This window comes from Vespa mandarinia, chromosome 8, assembly GCF_050613455.1.
Source record: "Vespa mandarinia isolate Hongniang chromosome 8, ASM5061345v1, whole genome shotgun sequence".
Taxonomy (NCBI): Eukaryota; Metazoa; Arthropoda; class Insecta; order Hymenoptera; family Vespidae; genus Vespa; species Vespa mandarinia.
Genome location: NC_140817.1, coordinates 3,065,001 through 3,085,000, shown reverse-complemented (window position 1 = coordinate 3,085,000; position 20,000 = coordinate 3,065,001). Strand labels below are relative to the sequence as shown.

The 20,000-nt window shown below is 37.8% G+C and overlaps 1 protein-coding gene across 5 annotated transcripts in view; it reads left to right on the top strand.

Annotated features, from left to right (window-relative positions):
* Positions 1 to 20,000, top strand: part of Ptx1 (pituitary homeobox homolog Ptx1) — a 29,023-nt gene that overhangs the window by 1,629 nt on the left and 7,394 nt on the right. For 4 of the 5 annotated variants that reach the window (XM_085658808.1, XM_085658809.1, XM_085658807.1 and 1 more), the window contains 3 exons: positions 1 to 835; positions 12,874 to 13,077; positions 14,817 to 15,070. The exon at positions 1 to 835 is cut by the window's left edge. In XM_085658808.1, coding sequence (XP_085514934.1) covers positions 511 to 835; positions 12,874 to 13,077; positions 14,817 to 15,070 — 783 coding nt within the window. In that variant the 5' untranslated portion in view covers positions 1 to 510. The remainder of the gene's footprint in view (positions 836 to 12,873; positions 13,078 to 14,816; positions 15,071 to 20,000) is intronic. The other variant, XM_085658810.1, reaches the window with a different exon arrangement.

Sequence of the window (20,000 nt, the reverse complement as noted above, 5' to 3'; positions counted from 1 at the left end):
AAGAAAAGAAGAAAATCAGTCTGCAAGGCAGATCGGACAAGGCAGGGTTGGGGGGGAGGGGTTTCGATTATCATCATCAAGCCGTCGGCCGTCGCTGCACACGGGACTTGCACCCAATTCCGTCGGTGAAAATTCACGACCACGAATGATACTTTAGTTCGATGAAGAGTTTCAGTGCCGACGGCAACGAGTAAGGGTGGTGTCTCCCCCCCTCCCGAAAAGAAAAGAAAAAACGAAAAATCATAAGAAAGAAGAAAATTTGCGAGGCAAAAATAAAATTCAGAAACTCATCGTCATCGTCATCGTCATCGTCATCGTCATCGTCGTCATCGTCGTCATCGTCATCGTCGTCGTCGTCGTCGTCGTCGTCGATTGGACCACAGACTGTCTCGTCTTTAGGGCGAGACAGGACAACGCGTTTTTTTTCGCGACCGGCCATAGTCACGGCCGATTATTTACTCGGTTACGAAGTTTCGTCAAAGGGCCAACACGACGTTAACCTTCTACAGTATGGAGCGCGGGGGCGGAGGCGGGGGGAGCCTCGAACTCGCCGGCGGCGGAGGAGGAGGAGGAGGAGGAGGAGGTGGCGGCGGCGGCGGCGGCGGAGGTAACGCCGAACTCTGTCTCCAAGATCTTGTAACCAACAACGCTAGTCTATCCGTTCAACATCATCAGCACGCCGCTGCGGCAGCTTCGATGGCTGGACTTCACGGTGATCATCTACAGGGTAGCATGCACCATCACGATATACATGGGAATTCCCATCACGATGCCAGCACAATGCTACATAATTCTAGTCATCAGTTACACCATGAGCCATTGGAGAAATTGAAACGTGGTGAGTCGTTAACAATACCGGCTTTTTCTACATTCGATTCGCATCGAATGATAAAGAGAATTCATATATTATTTATTTATTATGTTCTGTATAATTTTATCTATCTTTCTTCGTCTTCTTTTTCTTCTTTGTTTTTCGCATGTTTGCGGGGGAGGGAGGGAGGAAGGGGGAGGGAGGGGGGAGGAAGGTCGTACGGACGGTTCTTCGTGTATTCACCAAAGTGACAGATTGTCGGAGACCGTGTTAAAGATAAGGGAGATAATCCAGATAAGGAATTTTTGTGTTTTAGTACGACGTTCTCTTTTTCTTTTTACTCTTTTCCTTGTTCTTTTCTGTCTCTCTCTCTTCCTCTTTCTCTGTATGCTTTTTTCTAAGATCTTTACTACTTAACTCTCCTGTATTATCGTCCTTGAATTTTTCATAGATTTGAAGGAATTTTCTCTCATCTCGTATCGAAATCGATAGGTGATCATATATCTGTTTGTTTTATTATCGTCTTTATTTTGACGAACGTCTGTAATAACAAAAGATAATAAATGCTTACAAAATAAAATCTCATTATGATTTTGAGGTTGCGAGAAAATTGTCCTTGTTCGAATCGCAACGGTCTTAATTATCGATTAAGTCCGTTAATCGTTGTGTTTTCGCTTAATATTTATCGGGCAACGATCGCGTTTTAAGCACCCGTCATTTGCGCTTAATTTTGTTATTCTCGATATTATCAAGCGTCACGTTTATTCGTCCGCGATAAGTAAACGTTGTTCGTTTTCCGGATCGTGAAAATCTTTTTCTTCGTATATACTCGGATATATCGCTTGACTCAGCAGATTTCAGACGTCCATATGATTTTTTTTTTAGAATAATGCATAATAATAAAATGTTATACGATAAGAAAATTTAGTTTCGAATTTTATTACAGTTAATGTTAAATTTAATTGAATTTTAAAACGAATTTGTTCTACGACGAGGAAGATATATATATATATATACATATGTGTGTGTGTGTGTACATACTTACGTATGTACTTACTACTCATCTATTCACATATTTAAGAGATACGGATAACGAACGGAATACGTGCGAAATACTCTCGAATTTTCAATTGTAAGGTACCTAACTACCAACGAACCAACCTGATATCTAAATGATCGCGATAAGTAAAAATAAGTTGTATCTCCAACGATACATATTCTTTTTTTTTCTTTTTTTTTTTTTTCCCCTCGACTCTCGACACATTCAGATGGTTATCTGACGACTATTACAAACTGACTAACTACAAACAGAAGATAATATGTATATAGAGGTATTCTTAATGGTGGCAAAAGATTATGATTCCTTCTGCCTTTTTGTTTCTTTTACTTTTTCAAAAGGAAGAGAAAAGAAAAAAAAAAAAGAAAAAGGAAGAAAGAAGAAAACAGAATCAGAAAGGGAAGGAACTAACTAAAGTAAGAAAAAGAAAAAAAGAAAAAAATAACGAAAATAAGGAAAAGAAAAAAAAAAAAAGACAAAAAGATTGTGAATACCTACTTATACTTCGATCATCTTATCACCAAGGACAATTTTCGACTATCATCAGAAAAACTTTGTTCGTTTGAGTTGTTAAGTACCGACTAGACGAATAACCCACCTATATATAAAACTACTTACCTACCTATCTACCTGCTTTCTAGTTTCATCTTCGTGTTAGAGACGAAGGTGAAGTTTCTCGTGTGCGATAAAACAACGTCGTAGGCTTCTTGCTCCTCTCTCTCTTTTTCTCTCTTTCTCTCTCTCTCTCTCTCTCTCTCTCTCTCTCTCTCGTCAGGTGCGAGGCGAGACGGAGAGAGTGGTGAGGAGATAAAAATTTTCGTACGAATAGCGCCTCGATAAGCCACACCACACCCATCGTGTGTTATTTCACGCGTTCTGGAGAGATACGCGCGACGTTGAAAGATAAAAAAAAAAAAAAAAAAAAAAAAAGAAAAAAAAAGAAGGAAAGGAAAGAAAAGAAAAAAATTGAAAAAAAAAGAAGAAGAAAAAACAAGAAAAGAAGAAAAGGAAGGAAGAGTTAGAAAGGAAATCTTTCGTCGGCCAACGTTCAACTTTTATTTCTTTTTCCCCGAATGAAACTCTGGTCACGGTACCACGAACGAAGTCTCTAACAATTTTCTTCCTATCGTTTTTTATATTTCTTCCTATGGCGATCTTCTTATTTTTCGATAATCGTCTCAGATCTCACGGAAACCCTTTTTTATTCATCGCTTTTCCGGCATCCCTTTCACGAAAACCCAAACGGATACGTAGACTATACGTATTTTTAGATACTCGAAGTAAAAAGATTCGATCTTTTTGAGAAACTCGGTTAGTCAGGGACAGAAGAAGAAGAAGAAGAAGAAGAAGAAGAAGAAGAAGAAGACGATCTCTCGAAGCGGTAGCGCCACCACCTGTTTTGTGATTCATTAACTCACCGGCTTATCGGGATAAGGCAGACTTATCCCGGGGCTCGAACCCGACACTGCGGCTAAAGCCGATCTTATTCCAATGGCATCCCACCTATCCCCGTTTCAGTTTCAGCTTCGAGGACCCCTTTAGACTATCCCAACCCACCCCCATCCATTCACTCACCCACCTTCCCATCCACCTATCCACCCACTCACCCACCTACCACCATGGCTATCACCAGCACCAAAACCACCACCACCACCACCATCATCATCATCCTTTCCAACAACTTCAAACCGCGAATTGTACGTCGTTGAACTTACCGCCGACAAAATCGACAGTTTCTTTATTTTCTTCTTTTTCTCTTCCCCCCTCCCCCTCCCTCCCCCTTTCTCCCCTCTTTCACCTGGAAATAAAGTCTCCGGACGATCGTTTACTTTTCTTCTTTTTGAACAAAAAAAAAAGAAAAAAAAAAAAAAAGAAAAAAGAGCCAAGGATGAAGCGGGACTCGAAGGATGCAAACAAATGAAAGAAAGAAAAATAAAGGATTAATCATCGTTAAATGATCAGGAGGAATTGGCGATCGTATAAATGGAATGGTCCTTTTAATGATAGAAATCAAAATCCGATTGGCAGATTGAACCCTTGGTACGAAATCCGTTTCGGAAATTCGTTCGGTGAATGCCACTGGCAATATTTTGTCAACAGGCCCCTTGGCATACGGCCTCTTCTTTAGGGTCTTCGATCAGAGTGAACCCCGTTGTCATTAACTACCCCTTTTATTGTGGCGCCTTGCGATCGGCCGGCAGATGCGCCAAAGTCAACCCTTGGCTAGTCACCTCCTCCCCCTTCCTCCCCCCTTGCCCCCTAGCCGACTAATGGTGTTGACAAATTGCTCGGCTAGCCGCGTTCCAGATCCCCTTGGGAAGGTTACAAGTAGTGGGTATTTCTACCGCAAAACTTACAGCTTTCTTATTTCTATTCTACTGATGAACCGATAGATATCATAACGAATTAAAATTCTTCCTTTGCATTTAATTGACATTTTGAATTCTTTCTATTTCGATTAGTATCATTGGATGTAACATTTAAACGACATAAATTGATATAAAGGAATTAGATTAGTCGAAAGAAAAATTTAAGTGTGTGTGTTTGTTTTTTTAAGCTTGGACAAACGATATGATTGATCGAAGAAAGTTGTTGCGTGTTAATCGAAAGAAAAAAAGAAAAGGAAAACAGGAAATAGAAAAATGACACAACGTTGTTTGTTTGTTTGTTTGTTTGTTTGTTTTTTTTTTTCTTTCTTTCCTTCTTTCTTTCTTTCTTTCTTTTCCTTTTTTTTTTTTTTTTTTTTCTTTCTCGTTCGACATAGGATATCGTCGTTAAAGAAATTACAATGTTCGATCTCTCGTGATTTCGCGTTCCGCAAGCTTTAACCGCGTACGGTGGTTCTAACCTCACGTTGAATGTATTTAACATGTAGAGAGCCGACACGATTTTTCTGAGACTCGATTTTCTCGATCACCGAGCCGATCGAGTTGGCTCTTTGAACACACGCTACGGCACCCTGGGATCAACATAGAAATGAACTGATTTCCTTCCCATTATCTCAGCTGCCTGTCCGAGCTCTCTTTCTCCTTTCTTCTCTCTCTCTCTCACACTCTCTCTCTTTCTCATTCCCCCGTCGTCTCTATCTAACTAACGCGATTTTGTATACTCAGTCGGTTTTTTTTAACGTGAAAGATCCGGTGGTTTCGTTGCGTTCTCCTCTTCGTAGTGTGAGAATCGACACAACAACCCAAAGAAATATTTAAAGAAGGAAGAAGAGAGAGAGAGAGAGAGAGAGAGAGAAAAAAAGAAAAAGGAATGAAACAAAAAAAGGAAGGAAGAAAAGCGAAAGAAAGAAAGAAAGAGAGAGAAAAGGGAAAGGTAAAAAAAAAGAGAAGACGTGAGAATTCGTATTTTCTTAACGTGCCAAACGACTTCCTTTTCGTCGTGGGATTTGTTGTTGTCCTCGAGAAAAAGAGGGAAAAAAAAATCATCCTTTTTTTGTTTTTTTCCCTTTTCTTTTTTTCTGCCTTTCGTTTTTTTTTTCTTCTTTCATTTTCTTTCTTTTTTTCCTTCAATAATCGAACCTTCCAATCGTACGTCCAGCTATATATATCGCGAATAAAATGTTTCGAAAAATTGTCGTAACGAATAGATGATGTTACCTATTGTCTTCTTCTTTTTCTTTTTGGTATGTTCCGATAAAAAAAAAAAAAAAAAAAGAAAGAAAGAAACACGAGAAAAAAAAAGGGACACGTGACATAGAATTCGAACGAAGATCAGGATAAAGGAAGAACGTAGAGCGCCAGGCAGTCTCTGCTGTTTTAAAAAGACACGCGGAATGCACCCCGCAGAAATTTTTCGGAATACCCTTGTCATTGGTCTAAGGAGAAATATATGTATAATACGTGGGAGGAGGGTTAAGAAGTGTGGTAACATAGAGGAAGCTACTTTCTTCTCGTATTACTTATCGTTTCCATGTGAAAAACAATCCCTGTTACCCTGTACCCCTGCTCCTCCTTTTAACACCCTCATCCCTCCACCCCTTGTCCCGGTCACCGTTCTAGGTTTGACCCTAGGGCGTCAAGTTGAAACTAAACAAATTGCTTGACAAGCTTTAACGAGGCATGACCGGACGAATCGCACGATCCTTTCGAAATTCTCCCGACGGATGAACAAGGATAGAACTGTTATTTCTTACGCTATTTAAATACGACGTAGGGCGGGGCGGGGCGGGTGGGGGAGGAGAGGGAGCTAAGGATGATATATACGTTTGTATACTTTTGCGATTAATTTGAAAGATGAAAGAAAAAAGAAGAAAAATATATATATATATATATGTGTGTGTATATGTATAGATGGATAAAAATAAAAATAATTAAATGATAAAAGAGAGGATTGGTTTCGTTCGATCGTGTCTCGATCGTTTCGACGAATTTAAATAAGTTTCCCTTTTGCCTTTCAAAGTTTTCACGTGTAATGGTGGATACCCAGAGATCCTAGACAGTCGTGACGTTTAGCTTTAACTAATAAACGACTTCCTAAGGAAGCCAAGGATTAGGAGATTAGAAGGAACGAGCAGCCAGCGGTGTAGCTTCGAATTTTCTCGCAGGTGCTTGTGCAATGGGTATGGGGTCTACGACACTTTAAACTCCCTCTTTTAACCGACCCAACCCCTGTGTGATATTCTTCTTCTTCTTCTTCATTTTCTTATTCTTCTTTTTCCTCCTTCTCCTCCTCCTTCTCCTCCTCCTTCTCCTCCTCCTCCTCCTCCTCCTCCTCCTCCTCCTCCTATTTCTTCTCGTCTACTTTTTTCTCGCTTCTTCGTTTTCTTCCTTTTCGTCTTAAGAAGAAGGGAACTGTTCGCTTTTAATAATTATTGGCTCCACGGCTGTGATCGTCCATCATCCGAAAACTCCTTGGAAAAAGGCAGAGGGCATACGTGACACACTTTGCCTCTGTTACGACCCTTCTTCGACTGGATACGTTCTTACTACTAGGGTAAAACATGTTGAATACTGATCAGACCCTGTTTTTTTCTTTTCCTTTATACACACACACACACACACACATATATATATATATATATATAATATAACATTGTCATTGTTCAAACTGTCGTATGACAATTTTCTTCGTCGATGGTAATTGCAATTTGTAATCGTTAAAAATTTCTAGGATAGATTTCTTCTGAGCGGAACTTTTGATTATAATGAAATCATTATAATCGTCCTAATGATTATGATTAAATATCATTCTAAATGATTATATTCTAGGGGAAAATTTTTTGTATCGTTCGTCATTTAGGATATCGTTAAAGTATTTTTAATAATCGTCTCTATCTTTTTTTTTTTTTTTTTTTTTTGGAAGAGCACGAAAGACCGCGAAGGGGATGGAAATGAAATGAAATGAAAAGGAACGAAAGAAAGTTATAATAGATTTCACGTGTTATGTCGAAAATTAGCAAGCAGAAAAATTTTCTACGAGTGACTAATTTCGTGCGAGCCCAGGCCACAGGAACGCTGCAGCTGCTTCCTTGATATGGATATTTTAGCGACCCCTTACGCCTAACCCTCTTATTCATGCCACGGTCCACTAAACACCCACGTACTTTTCATACCACGTGTAACTTTATTCATGCTCGAGTATTACCTTCTCATTGGCCCGTCACCGACTATTAAACGACTTTTCCTCATACTTGACGTTGGAAAATTTCTTGATATATTACTCCTATCACGTTTCAATCTAACATTATACATTTAACCATCGTTCCCGTTACGTTTCTTTTTCGATTTTTTTTTTCTTTTTTACCGATCGAAAGAAAATATAATGTAATAGAATTTTTAATATCAATTATATTCGTTTTAATCGTCGTTGTTCGATGATCGTACTGTTTTTAACGACGTAGTGTTTTAAGTATTAAAAAAAAAAAAAAAAAAGAAAAAGAGGAAAGAACGACAAAAATAAATGGAAAAAGACTGATGATAGATAATTATATTATACGATTGATCATTATTTAACAATTATTATTATTATTATTATTATTATTATTATTTAAAATTGTTATGTAGGAACTTTGCGAAGGTCTCCCTCGATTTTTTCCTCCCCCTTCTTTCTTTCTACCTTTCTTCTTCTTCTTCTTCTTCTTCTTCTTCTTCTTCTTCTCTTTGTATTTTTTACTATGGTAAAAAAATAAATAGAAGAAAGAAAAAAAAAACAGAAAGAAAAGAATGGGAGAATCGAGAGAATATAATCGAAAATATAATAATCGGTAGCAACTAAAAGTCGCTTCTTTTCGTTCGTTCGTTCGTTCGTTCGTTTGCTAGCTCTGCTCAATCGGTAGGCAAGAACTGATGATGGGGGACTAAATGGGAACGGTACGAAATGAAGAGAGAAGCGTCGCGTCGGCTCCTCTCTCTTACTCTCTCTCCTCTCTCTCTCTCTCTCTCTCTCTCTCTCTATCTATCTTTCTCTATCTTTCTCGCGGTGCACAGCCGCACCGTAAAATCCGTGCGGATTAGCGAGCCACTAATATATCCAGCGAGAGAGTAAAAACGCGCCGAAGCAGCTGAGATATTTGTCCGTCTCCCCCGACGTCTGTGTATTTGTGTCTATCTCTATCTCTCTCTATCTCTCTCTATCTCTCTCTTTCTCTCTCTCTCTCTCTCTCTCTCTCTCTCTCTGAACGTATACGTGTGTGTCAGTAAGAGAGAGAAAGAGAGAGAGAGAGAGAGAGAGAGAGAGAGAGAGAGAGAGAGTAACGGTTTGTCTTTGGTATAAAATAACCCGAAGCCCAGCTAAAAGTAATAAATTTGTGAATTACAACCTGTCCCCCCTCTGTCTGTTTGTCTCTCTTTCTTTCTCTCTTTCTTTCTTTCTTTCTTTCTTTCCTTTTTCTTCTTTATTCTTCCCTTTTCCATCTCCTTTTTCTTCATTATTTATTTTCCTTCTCACTTCGAACGATCCCTTCCTCCCTTCTGCGAACGTACGCGAACGCGAGAGGAACGCGTTTTACACGATCTTCGAAAAAACACGTGTGCGAAGCACAGTGCAACTAGACACCCTCCTTCCAGTTTGTCGTGATCGTCAGCCTGAAGAGAAAACTCTCTCTCAATCCCTAAAAGTTTCTTTCTTTCTTTCGTTTGTACGTTCGTACGTTCGTTCGTTCGTTCGTTCGTTCCTTCCTTCCTTTCTTTCACTTTTTTTCTTTTCCCTTTTTTTCTTTTTCCTTTTTTGCTCTTTTCTTTTGCTGTTTTTTTGTTTGTTTTTTGTTTTTTCTTTTTCCTTCTTCCCTCGAGAAAACTCGAAAAATTACGAATTTTCGAGCTGTACGTTTCTCTTAATTTTTTTTCTCTTCTTTCTTTCTATATATATATTTTTCCTTTTTTATTATTATTATTATTATTATTATTATTATTATTATTTCTGATTTTTTTTTTCTTTTATTCTTTTTCCCCCGCCCCTCCCCCCTTTTTTCTTTCGTTAGATTCGATTTACGATGTAGTATCTTTTATTATCCGTTTTTTTTTCTCTCTTTCCATCCCTGTACGCACTCACGTACGGACGGTAATATTTATATAATAATTAAATGGTAATCCGTTTACGAAAGAATCTCGATATCGTACGTTTATTATTATTGTTATTATTATTATAATAATTATTAGTATTATTATTATTATTATTATTATTATTATTATTATTATTATTATTATTATTATTATTATTATTATTATTATTATTATTATTATTATTATTATTACTGCTACTATTACTCTTTTATCTTTCTTTTTTGTTCTTTTTTTGTTATGTTTGTGTTTTTGTTTTTTTTTTTTTTTTGTTAGATTCGATTTATAATAATATAATATATTATCCTTCACATTCGGATTTTTTTTCTTTAATCCCCGCACGTGCATACGATCGGTAACATTTAAATAATAATTTATTTACAATCGAATCTCCATCTCGTTTGTTTTTATTATTTCAAATCTTTATTTTTTATTTTGTCGTTTATTTTTTTTAAATCTCTATTTTGTTAAATTCAATTTGCAATTTTTCAATACTCCCTTTTCTTTTTTATAATCTAGGATTAAAAATATTTAAATAACAATAATAATAATAATAATAATAATAATAATAATAATAATAATAATAATAATAATAATAGAATAATGATTTGTTTACGCTAATAATAACTCGTACAATCAAATTTTGTTCGTAATCTTAATTATTAGTAATTTTCGTTCTTTCTTTCTTTCTTTCTTTTCTTTTTTTTTTAAGCCAATGAAAACCTTGACGTTATCCGCGATAACGGCGACGATATGCATTCTCTTAAAATCTTCGAATTTGTATATGCATCTTTTTTCTTTTCTTTTTAAACATACATACATACATATAAACACACATACATACATACATATATATATATATATATGTATATGTATGGTGGATAATATGGTTATAATCAGAATCAATCGTTATCGGATAGAAATTATTTTATCGTCTTGAGATAAAATGATACGAATTCGATGATATCTTTTTTTGGCGCGACGTAGAGCTATTTCGGTGAGCTTTGCATTGAAAGAGCGGTTTTTGTTTTTTCTTTTTTTTTTGTTTTTTTCTTTTTGTTTCCTTCTTTTTTTTTTCCTTTGTTGTTAAAACAATTCCATTCAATCGAATTTACGTAGAAACGGAAGAACGTTACGGTGGAAACGATGCGCCCTATAAATTTTATCACGGGATAAGTAGTTGGTTCCTACGTTCGAATAGCTTCGTACGGATCACCCTACTAGATTATGCGATTAACTCTAATCTTAAAATAATATACAAGCCTTCGGGAGGAAGAGAGAGAGAGAGAGAGAGACTCTACGATGTGTAGGTTGTATCCTCGTCAAAACAATGCGGAATTAAAGATTATCGTTCAAAAAAGAAAGAGAAAGAGAAAGAGAGAGAGAGAGAGAGAGAGAGATTATGTTTTTCATCTAATCGATGTCGTGAAATAATTTATAGTATGTTTAACAATGATCCAAGATTTAACTTTATCGTATTATCTTCTCCTTCTCTCACTTATTTTTTCTTTTTTCTTTTTTGTTTTTTTTTTTTCTTTTTTTCTTCTCTTTTTACATAATCAAACGACGTATTAATTCTTATGTACGTCGTGTTCTCATGTTACTTTTTCTTTTTTTTTTTTATTTTTTCTTTTTTTCTTATCTCGAAATTAATTTTTCTTCATTTCTTTTTTGATTTCCTCCTTTCTCCTTATCTTCTGTTTTCTCCCTCTACCCTTTCCAATATAATTATTTACGAAAGATTAATCATTGAATAACGTCGTCGTAAAAGCGACATGCCAAATACGCGAACATTATCGATTTATATTAGATAATATAAGATAAATATATGTATTAACGTCTATCTATCCATCTATTTATTTATCTATCTATCTATCTATCTATCTATCTATGTATGTATAAAAGAGAATTCAATTGAACAATTCCTAATACTAATATATAAACTTGTACGTATCTCGTCGCTTTCGTTAGATAAAAAAAAAAAAAAAAAAAAGAAAAGAAAAAAAAAAGAATAAAAAGAATAGAAAAATAATGATATAAAGGAATACCGCCGAGAATATGATATCGCGTATGATGATTATTTGTCGGATAATCAGAAAAAGAATATATAAGATGATCTATATTTGTGCCAATAAATAAGTTTTACTTTAGCCTAACGGTAAATGGATCTTTTACTTACAAACAAGCCGACATTGTAATGTATTGTTAAGTCTGATGTGAAATTCTCATACGATGTAATCTGTGTGATCTGTTTGTGTTAAACGAATACGGAATCACGACACGATCATCGGGGACAAAAAAAGAAAAATCGTTCCCCTTATATTTGCGGATCGATACGATGGGACTACGTGTTACATGCAACTACACGTTTTATATACATATAAATATATATATATATACACACATACATATATATATATATATATAATTTTTTTTTTCTTTCGAAAGAAGAGATTAAATATATGATTTTCAAAGCTCACTTGAATTTCTCGAGCTGAACTTATTCTTATTCTTCTTCTTCTACTTTTTCTTCTGTATGCGTTCATGTTGGTTATAAGTATTTGTGTATGAAAGAAAGAGAAAGAGTGAGAGAGAGAGAGAGAGAGAGGGAATGAGTTGACGGTATCGAGGAAGAATGACATGCGCGTCTTCGAGCGGTCGGCTGAACGTCGAGGCATTAAATCAGAGCGAGTTATGCGCCGACTAATTGTGAACCGCGTCCCTCCTCTTTGCCGCCCCCATGGAGACCAAATATAACTAAACGGAGGGAAACTAAACGACCGGGACGATTAACTTCTCAAGCAGCTTGCTTGGATGCTCGTGACAGTCGTACTATCTCTCTCTCTCTCTCACTCTCTCACTCTGTCTCTCTCTCTCTTTCCCATTTTCTTTTTCTTTCTCTATCTATCTCTCATTCTGTTTTCCTTGTAATATCTCGGTCGGACCAGGCCTGGCCCTATTCTCGACCCCAAAAGAGACAGAAAGAGACATTAAGAGACAGAGAGAGAGAGAGGTTTCTTTTATTTCCTTGATCTCTCTCTCTCTCTCTTTTTATTTTTCTTTTTTGCTCGCTCGCTAGTTCGCTCGATCGTTCGCTCTCTCTTATTCACCAAGAGATAGATAAATAATTGAGGTAGGAGCTTTGGTCGTAATTTTTAAATGTCTTCCGTCCAATGTGTTTCCGTTTGTTCAGAACGTTTCGTTTCTTGTCGAAAACACGATAAAGAAAATTTATAGTTAAATTTAATTTGCGTATTGACGATTGCGTTATTTGCTTCCTTTTCTTTTTTTTTTTTTTTTTTCTTTCAATTTTTTTTTCGATCTCTTCTCTTCTCTCTCTCTCTCTCTCTCGTATTTTTTCGTATTTTTTAGAAACGTTCGAAAAGAAAGAACAGAAGGGGGGAGAAAAAAAACAGAAAAAGAAAAAGAAACGAAAAAAGATAAAAGAAGAGAAAAAAGGAAAGAAGACCTTGCAAGAAATTGTGAATTGTATTTTTCAGTTTGGGCACAGAGCGATTTCAGGGACGAAACGAATGGCGGCTTGGCAAGGCTCGATTCTACGGGCGGTCATGGTGGTCATACACCCGGTGGAAGCAATCCTGGTACACCTGGTGTCACTTCGACTATGACACCATCGGGAGGATTTTCGACGGCACAACCAAGATCACGAACGAATACAACGCATAGGCCAAATATACAAAAAGGTTCGTCTCAATAGTTTCTATCTATTACAATGATTCATCCATGTTTCATGATACGTTGACAGACATTTTATTTTATATATATATATATAAAATCTAAGGATCCGTTCTCACTTGTCTATTTGTTCTACGAATATTTTTTATTTTGTTTCATCCAAATCATTTTAAATATCAAAGAGAGAAGTTTCAAAAAGTGTGATTGAACTATATGTGTGTGTGTGTTTGTGTGTATGAGTGAGTGGGTGTATGTATGTGTGTATGTATATGTAGGAGATGTCCTTTCCCTTCAAGAAGAATTTCAAGCCCGTTCGTTTGCACGTTTGTTCGGCACTTAGCCGACTCTCTATCTCTATCTCTAGCCGTCCTTCTAAATCCCAGCAAATTGAAATATCCCTCGGAGCCTTGCGAGGACTTTCCACAGCTCTCTCTCTCTCTCTCTCTTTCTCTTTCTCTTTCTCTTTCTCTTTCTCTCTTTTTGGTTAACAACAAACACTGGGACAGATCCTCTCACTTCGCTCTTTATAATCCCGAGGACGAACTCTTCTTCGAGTCCAGCACGTTCCACGAAGAGATGGAGCTTACGGAACGCATTCTCTTTGCTAAAGTTTTTGCACGAGATATATAAAGAGAGAGAAAGAGAGAAAGAGAGAGAGAGAGAGAGAGAGGAAGATAAACAGAGATAAAGAAGTAGAGAGTCAGACGAAGAGATCGTAACTCTTCTTCCACGTCATGACGTTGCATAAATGTTAGGGTCTCTAACATTTGCGATTTATTTTACACCTTACATCCATTTTCTTTTCTTGTTTCTTTCTTTTTCTTTTTTTTTCTTTTTTTCTTTTTTCTTTTATTCCTTCCTATATGTATCAATAATTTTTTTCTCGTTTTCAATATGACACAAACGATTGCATTGAAATGTTCGTCTTTTATTTACATAGATCGTGTAATACATAAATACGATTACACACACACATATACACATATATATATATATATATATCGGTCAAGTTCAAGTTTCGAGTTTAATCGAGATAAATTTTGAAGTTTGAAAGCGGAAGAAAAAGTAGCACATCGATTCGTCGTCATAGATAGTTAACGTGCACTGATAGCGGTACTCTTTGAAAAGGGAATCGATCGATCAAGCGGCTGTCAATTTCATGTAGAAGGGTAAAGAGGAGGGAAGTTCAGAGGGATGAAATACCCTCACCTGTCACTGTCGCAATCATGACAAACACACCCGCGTTGTCCTCTTCTTTCCTACGTGAAGAAAGAGGAGGAAGGTATCACCGTGTCGTAGTAGAGATTACCGGTCAAACGATCGGCGTGATCTATGATCGTTACTTAGACCCTGCCCGCAGACCTTATCTTCGATCGTACCTTTCCCTGCGGTGGGGTTGTCTCTTCTTTAAAATTCTTAGCTCGGATTTTTAAAGAAGAACCTTTAGATCATCCTATTAATTTAAATATCCTTTAATATTATCCATGTATTGTGATGAAAAAGTATTAAACATTTATTTAGATTTATTTGAGAGAGAGAATGACGTAAAATCTATCTTTATTAATAAATTAATTAAATTTATATCGATAAATATGAAAATATAATATATTCGTTATATGTTATATTCAACATATATATTATATATTATATTAATTATAATATATTTATTTGGATCAACATGATAAGGGGACAAATAATAAATGCGTCAGGATTAGGAGTATATTAAATAAGAGTGAAATATTTTCAGGTATTGGAACGGCAGAAGTGAAACATGAGTTGGGTGCCGGTGGTGGTGTCGTATCACCAGATGGGGTTGTTGGCGTTAACGATACCGACGACAAGGACGGTAAGAAGAACAAACGTCAGAGGCGACAAAGGACACACTTCACGTCCCAACAACTTCAGGACTTGGAGGCTACGTTTATGAGAAACCGATATCCCGACATGTCGATGAGAGAAGAAATCGCATTGTGGACGCACTTGACGGAAGCACGAGTCAGGGTAAGCCCGTTGATTTTCAAACACGAATTCCTTTCTTATAATCGAACGATCGGATCTCGATTTCGATAGATCTATTTCGATAGATAGATAGGTAGGTAGGCAAACAAACAAATATAACGTGTTTCTATGTATGTATGTATAATATGTATGTATATATGTATAATACATACGCGATACGATCTTCGTTCGATTTCTTGGAATAACGATCGTGTTATCGCGATGTACATACATACATACATACATATATATATATATATATATATAACCTCGAACTGGAGAAACGCCGCCCTCCCCCCACCCTCCACCAAGCTATTTTAATCCTGGAAAAACAGATTAGCTCGAGTACTTCCTGAATGTTTTTTCTTCGGACGGACACTGTGACCTTACGCGAGGAGTCTGTTCAGTTCGGAAATTCTGAAGGAGTCCTCTAAACGTTCTTCGTGTGGGGTTACAATATACAAACGGGGTTACGGTATATCTAACAGAGAATGGTACAATGGGTGCATTCAGCCGTGAAGTAGGAGTCGCAGTATCGATTACAACGACACAACGACACGAGTATTTTTCTGAGTTTTACGAAGGCCACAACCGACGAACGTGAAAGAGCCGTCGGCTAAGGTTAGCTCGTGTCTGTAGATATTTTCTATTTCTTTTTCTCACAAACTTATTTTAACACGTACAGACAGAGAAACAGACATAACAGTTTCGAGATGGTTCTCTCTTTAGGAAAGAGAGAAGGTTATCGCTATAGGCAATAAGGTCTTGTGTAAGGACCAAAGGGTTAACGTGAAGAAGAGTCTGTGTTGCTGGTCACGTGTTTGCGAGTGAACGAGGTTGGTGTTGGCGGGGGGAGGGGGGTGGGCGGAACGGGTCGGGGATCGAGGGAGGCTATGTGGGTGGGAAGGAGCAGAGAAGGGTGGGTTTGCGCGAGCCACGAGGGAGGCTTTGCACGAGTAAGCCCTCGTGGATTTATAGAAGCACACATAGTAGCACGCTACAGTGTTCCCGCCACAGTCCTCCATACGCCATGTACCAAAATGCTGCAGATCCCAGTAGCGTGCAGTGTGGCATCGCTCGTTCGCAAACTGTAACGCCACGGGGAACGTTTCTCATTCTGAAAGCTTCATATCCTACCTTTCCTCTCTTACTCTAGCGAAAACAAGATTCTTGCTATCTTTCATATATATGTGTATATATATATATATATATATATATATATATATATGTAGGGCTCAAGAGATTCGTTTCATTTAAAAATTTCGAACTAGGTAATTGTTCGTAAAGTATTAACATTGTAATCATAAGTAATGAAAGGTGAATTTTTTTCTCTCACAAAAAAAGATATTTTCTTGCATTTAATATATATCAATATATATATATACACATACACACACATACACATACATATATATATATATATATGTATTTTCGAGTATCTTTGCAAAGCACGTACCGCTATAAGAGTCGTCAGCCATCTTAGTTGGTCTCTCCCTTGGCCAATCCCTCGAGTGGTTAGCCAACGGAGAGTGTGGGTGTGGAATCCATAAGCGGATGAGAAATCCATCGTGCAAAAAAATGGGGGAGCCGAAAGCATGCCAACGCGAGGATAGAAAAAGACAGAGTGAAAGAGTGATAGAAAGAGAGAGACAGACAAACAGAGAGAGAGAGAGAGAGAGAGAGAGAGAGAGAGAGAGAGAGAGAGAGAGAGGACAGGCTGGCGCTGCTACTGCTGCTACTACTGCTGAGCTAGGTACAGTTATCTACAAAGAGGCAGGCGTATGTTTCGGTCGGTGGCAGCAGAGCGCGGCTGTCCGAGATAATCCGCCGGTGATTAAGACCATAAATCCATCGGCGGATTAGTATAGTTGCACCGCACACTAGCGCGAGTTCGTCTGCTGCCGTTGGAATTGTTGTGTGCAGCTTCCACAAGCTGGACCAACATCCATTCGCATACACTAATACTGATTCCATGTATGCGTGTATGTGTATGTGTGTATAATATGCGCGCGCGTCCTTATGCGTGTTTTCATGTATATGAATGTATGCGTCAGATACATGCAACACAAAGCACCTGGTACTTGTACCTGTAGGCTGTGCATGTACCTTCAGGCTATATATAGGAGAGCGTGAGCGAGACAGAATGAGAGAGAGAGAGAGAGAGAAAGAGAGAGAGAGAGAGAGAGACGGAGATAAAGGTAGAAACAGAGCTTACACGCCATGGGAATGGGAAATGGGACGCCACGGAATATAGGTGGACGCACTAACCGGTATGAGAGTGAGGATTACCGAGTGTCATCCGTATTCGGCCGGGTTAGCGGCTGTCAGCGGCCAATGCCGCCATCGCTATATATCAATTATTACCTTTGCCATCGCGTAGCCTCTTCTCGCACGCTCTGCGGTATGCCTCGGGTCCGATCGTCGATTTCCATTGACCATGCAAACGCAATCTACGGGAGTACTACCGCGGCTACTTCCAGGATATTCGGGGATTCCCGTTGATCGTGACCAACTCTGTGGTGTTACTCAGTCGATAAGCGGAAGCACGATTCAACAGATTTGAGGAAGATAATTATTTAACGTAAAAGTAAAATTCTCATATTCAAAGTAAAGATTTCACGATATACAGAATCATTATTTTTAGGAAGGTCAACAGGAGGAAATAGAGGAGAACAGAGAGAGGGTTAAGAGGGAACGTTGAATTTCGGAGAGAGGATATTAAAAGAAAGAAAGAAAAAAAAAAAAAAAGGAAAAAGAAAAAGAAAAAGAATGATGGAAAAAAGAAAGAAAGAAAGAGAGGAAGAGACAAAACGAAAAAAAAATCTAGCTCTCTTTGTTGTTGTCGTTGTTGTTTTTGTTGTTTTTCTTTGTTGTTGTTATTGTTGTTGTTGTTGTTGTTGTTGTTATTGTTGTTGTACTATCCAGGAGTATTTCCATCGAGAGATGTCCGAATGGGAGATTTCCGATCTGACGGGACCGCCAGGAGGTTGTAAATTTTGGTGGAAGTTAATACCAGCGGCCCCGTGTGGAACGCGAAGTGGAAAATGTCGAAGGGCGAGCGTGGCTAAAGCGACGTGTTCCATCGGTGGATTAACGGATCGAATATTAACTCTGTCTCTCTCTCCATCTCTCTCTTTCTCTCTCTCTTTCACTAAATACAACGATCTTTCATCCCCCTTCTCTTCATTTATTTTCAAAAGGAAAAATTTTTCGGGATTTCATCGTTTTATCTAATCGGCCATAACAATCATGTAATCTTATAAGGCGCGAATAACAAATGCCTTTGTCGTATAAAAATACGCGGAATGTGTGTTCCTTATCTTGAAGAAAGTTCAAAGTCAATATATAAAGAAATATTTAAGATCAATCGATCGATAGTCCGTCCGATCGTACGTACAATCGATCGATCGATCGATCGATTCATCCAACTTCCGTCGGCTTTGTATATTCTCTATAGATTCGATCTCCTCACGGTCAATGATCTTTCTTTTGTTCGAAAAATTTTTATTCCGTCGCGTACGTCATCTTAATTGACCGTCAAAAGTCAAACGTACATGTATACATTTCGATGATCAATAGGAACCATATCTGACGAGTCCGTGACTGTTCGTAAATTACGAAGGAAGATTCAGAGAAAAAGAAAGAAAGAGAGAGAGAGACAGAGACAGAGACAGAGACAGAGAGAGTGAGAGTGAGAGAGAGAGAGAGAGAGAGAGAGAGAGAGAGAGAGAGAGAGAGAGAGAGAGAGAGTATTAAAAATCACGTTTTCCGCTTGAGCTCATAATCTCGTATAATCTTTTGCAAAGTTGTTAATACTCGCGGCTTACGGGTGTTAATTTAATATCCATACAGGTACGCCAACATTGAATATCCGAATCCCAGTGGCTGCGGGCTGTACGGGCCACTAGCACAGCGATAAAAAAATCCATAAAACTGGTCGTGCGCGCGAGCGCGCAGGGGGAAAGAGAAAGAGAGAAAGAGAAAGAGAGAAAGAGAGAGAGAGAGAGAGAGAGAGAGAGAGTACCGTTTTCTCTTCCACCTCCACCTCTTCGTTCTCCTCCTCTTTTCCTCGGTCTCATATGCCGTTCGTAACGTTCAAACGCCCTTCGACCCCCCCTGGCCCGACCCCTCCTCCTCCCCCTCCCTCCACCTGGTCACCCATTTAATACGCGTTCGATCGCATTCCTCTGGTTCGCGCGGGTTTTCCACGATTCGAGTTAATTTTTTCCTTTTTTCCTTTTTTTTTGTCTTCCTTTTTCCCCTCGTCGGTTCGATTTTTCCTCACCTTTTCTTTTCTCCCCTTTTTTTGTCTTTTTTTTGTTTTTTTTTCTCCTTCGTTTATCTTTGTTTTCCTCTTTCTTTCTTTCTTTCTTTCTTTCTTTCTTTCTTTCTTTCTTTCTTTCTTTTCAAAGAACTCTGATCGTTATAGATCGTCGTACGATCTAAATTGACGTCTCTGTCAAGATATAAGCTACTTTTTAAGTAGTCGATCGAACGATATCGAAAATAAGTAATCGATCATCTTGCATTACGATAGAGAGAAAAATCCCTATTGTCGAGTACGATCGATATGAGAATTTTCGTGAGTGGATTTGAAAGATATCGCTTAAACTACCGGAACCGTTTACGGGGTATCTAATAAATTTACGAGACCCACGCGGTGATAGATATAATAATGTTAATAATAATAATAATAATAATAATGATAATAATAATAATAATAATATTTCGTTTCGTTAAAATTATCGAATTCAAATCTTTTACGAGACAATCGTAAAGAAAACGATATGAAAACAAACACGTGGTCTTTCTTTATCTATCTTTTTTTCTTTTTTCTTCTTCTTTTTCTTTCCCTTTCGTGCTCCCCTGCGATTCGAAGTGAAAAGAGAGAGAGAGAGAGAGAGAGAGAGAGAGAAAAATAAAAAGAAGAAAA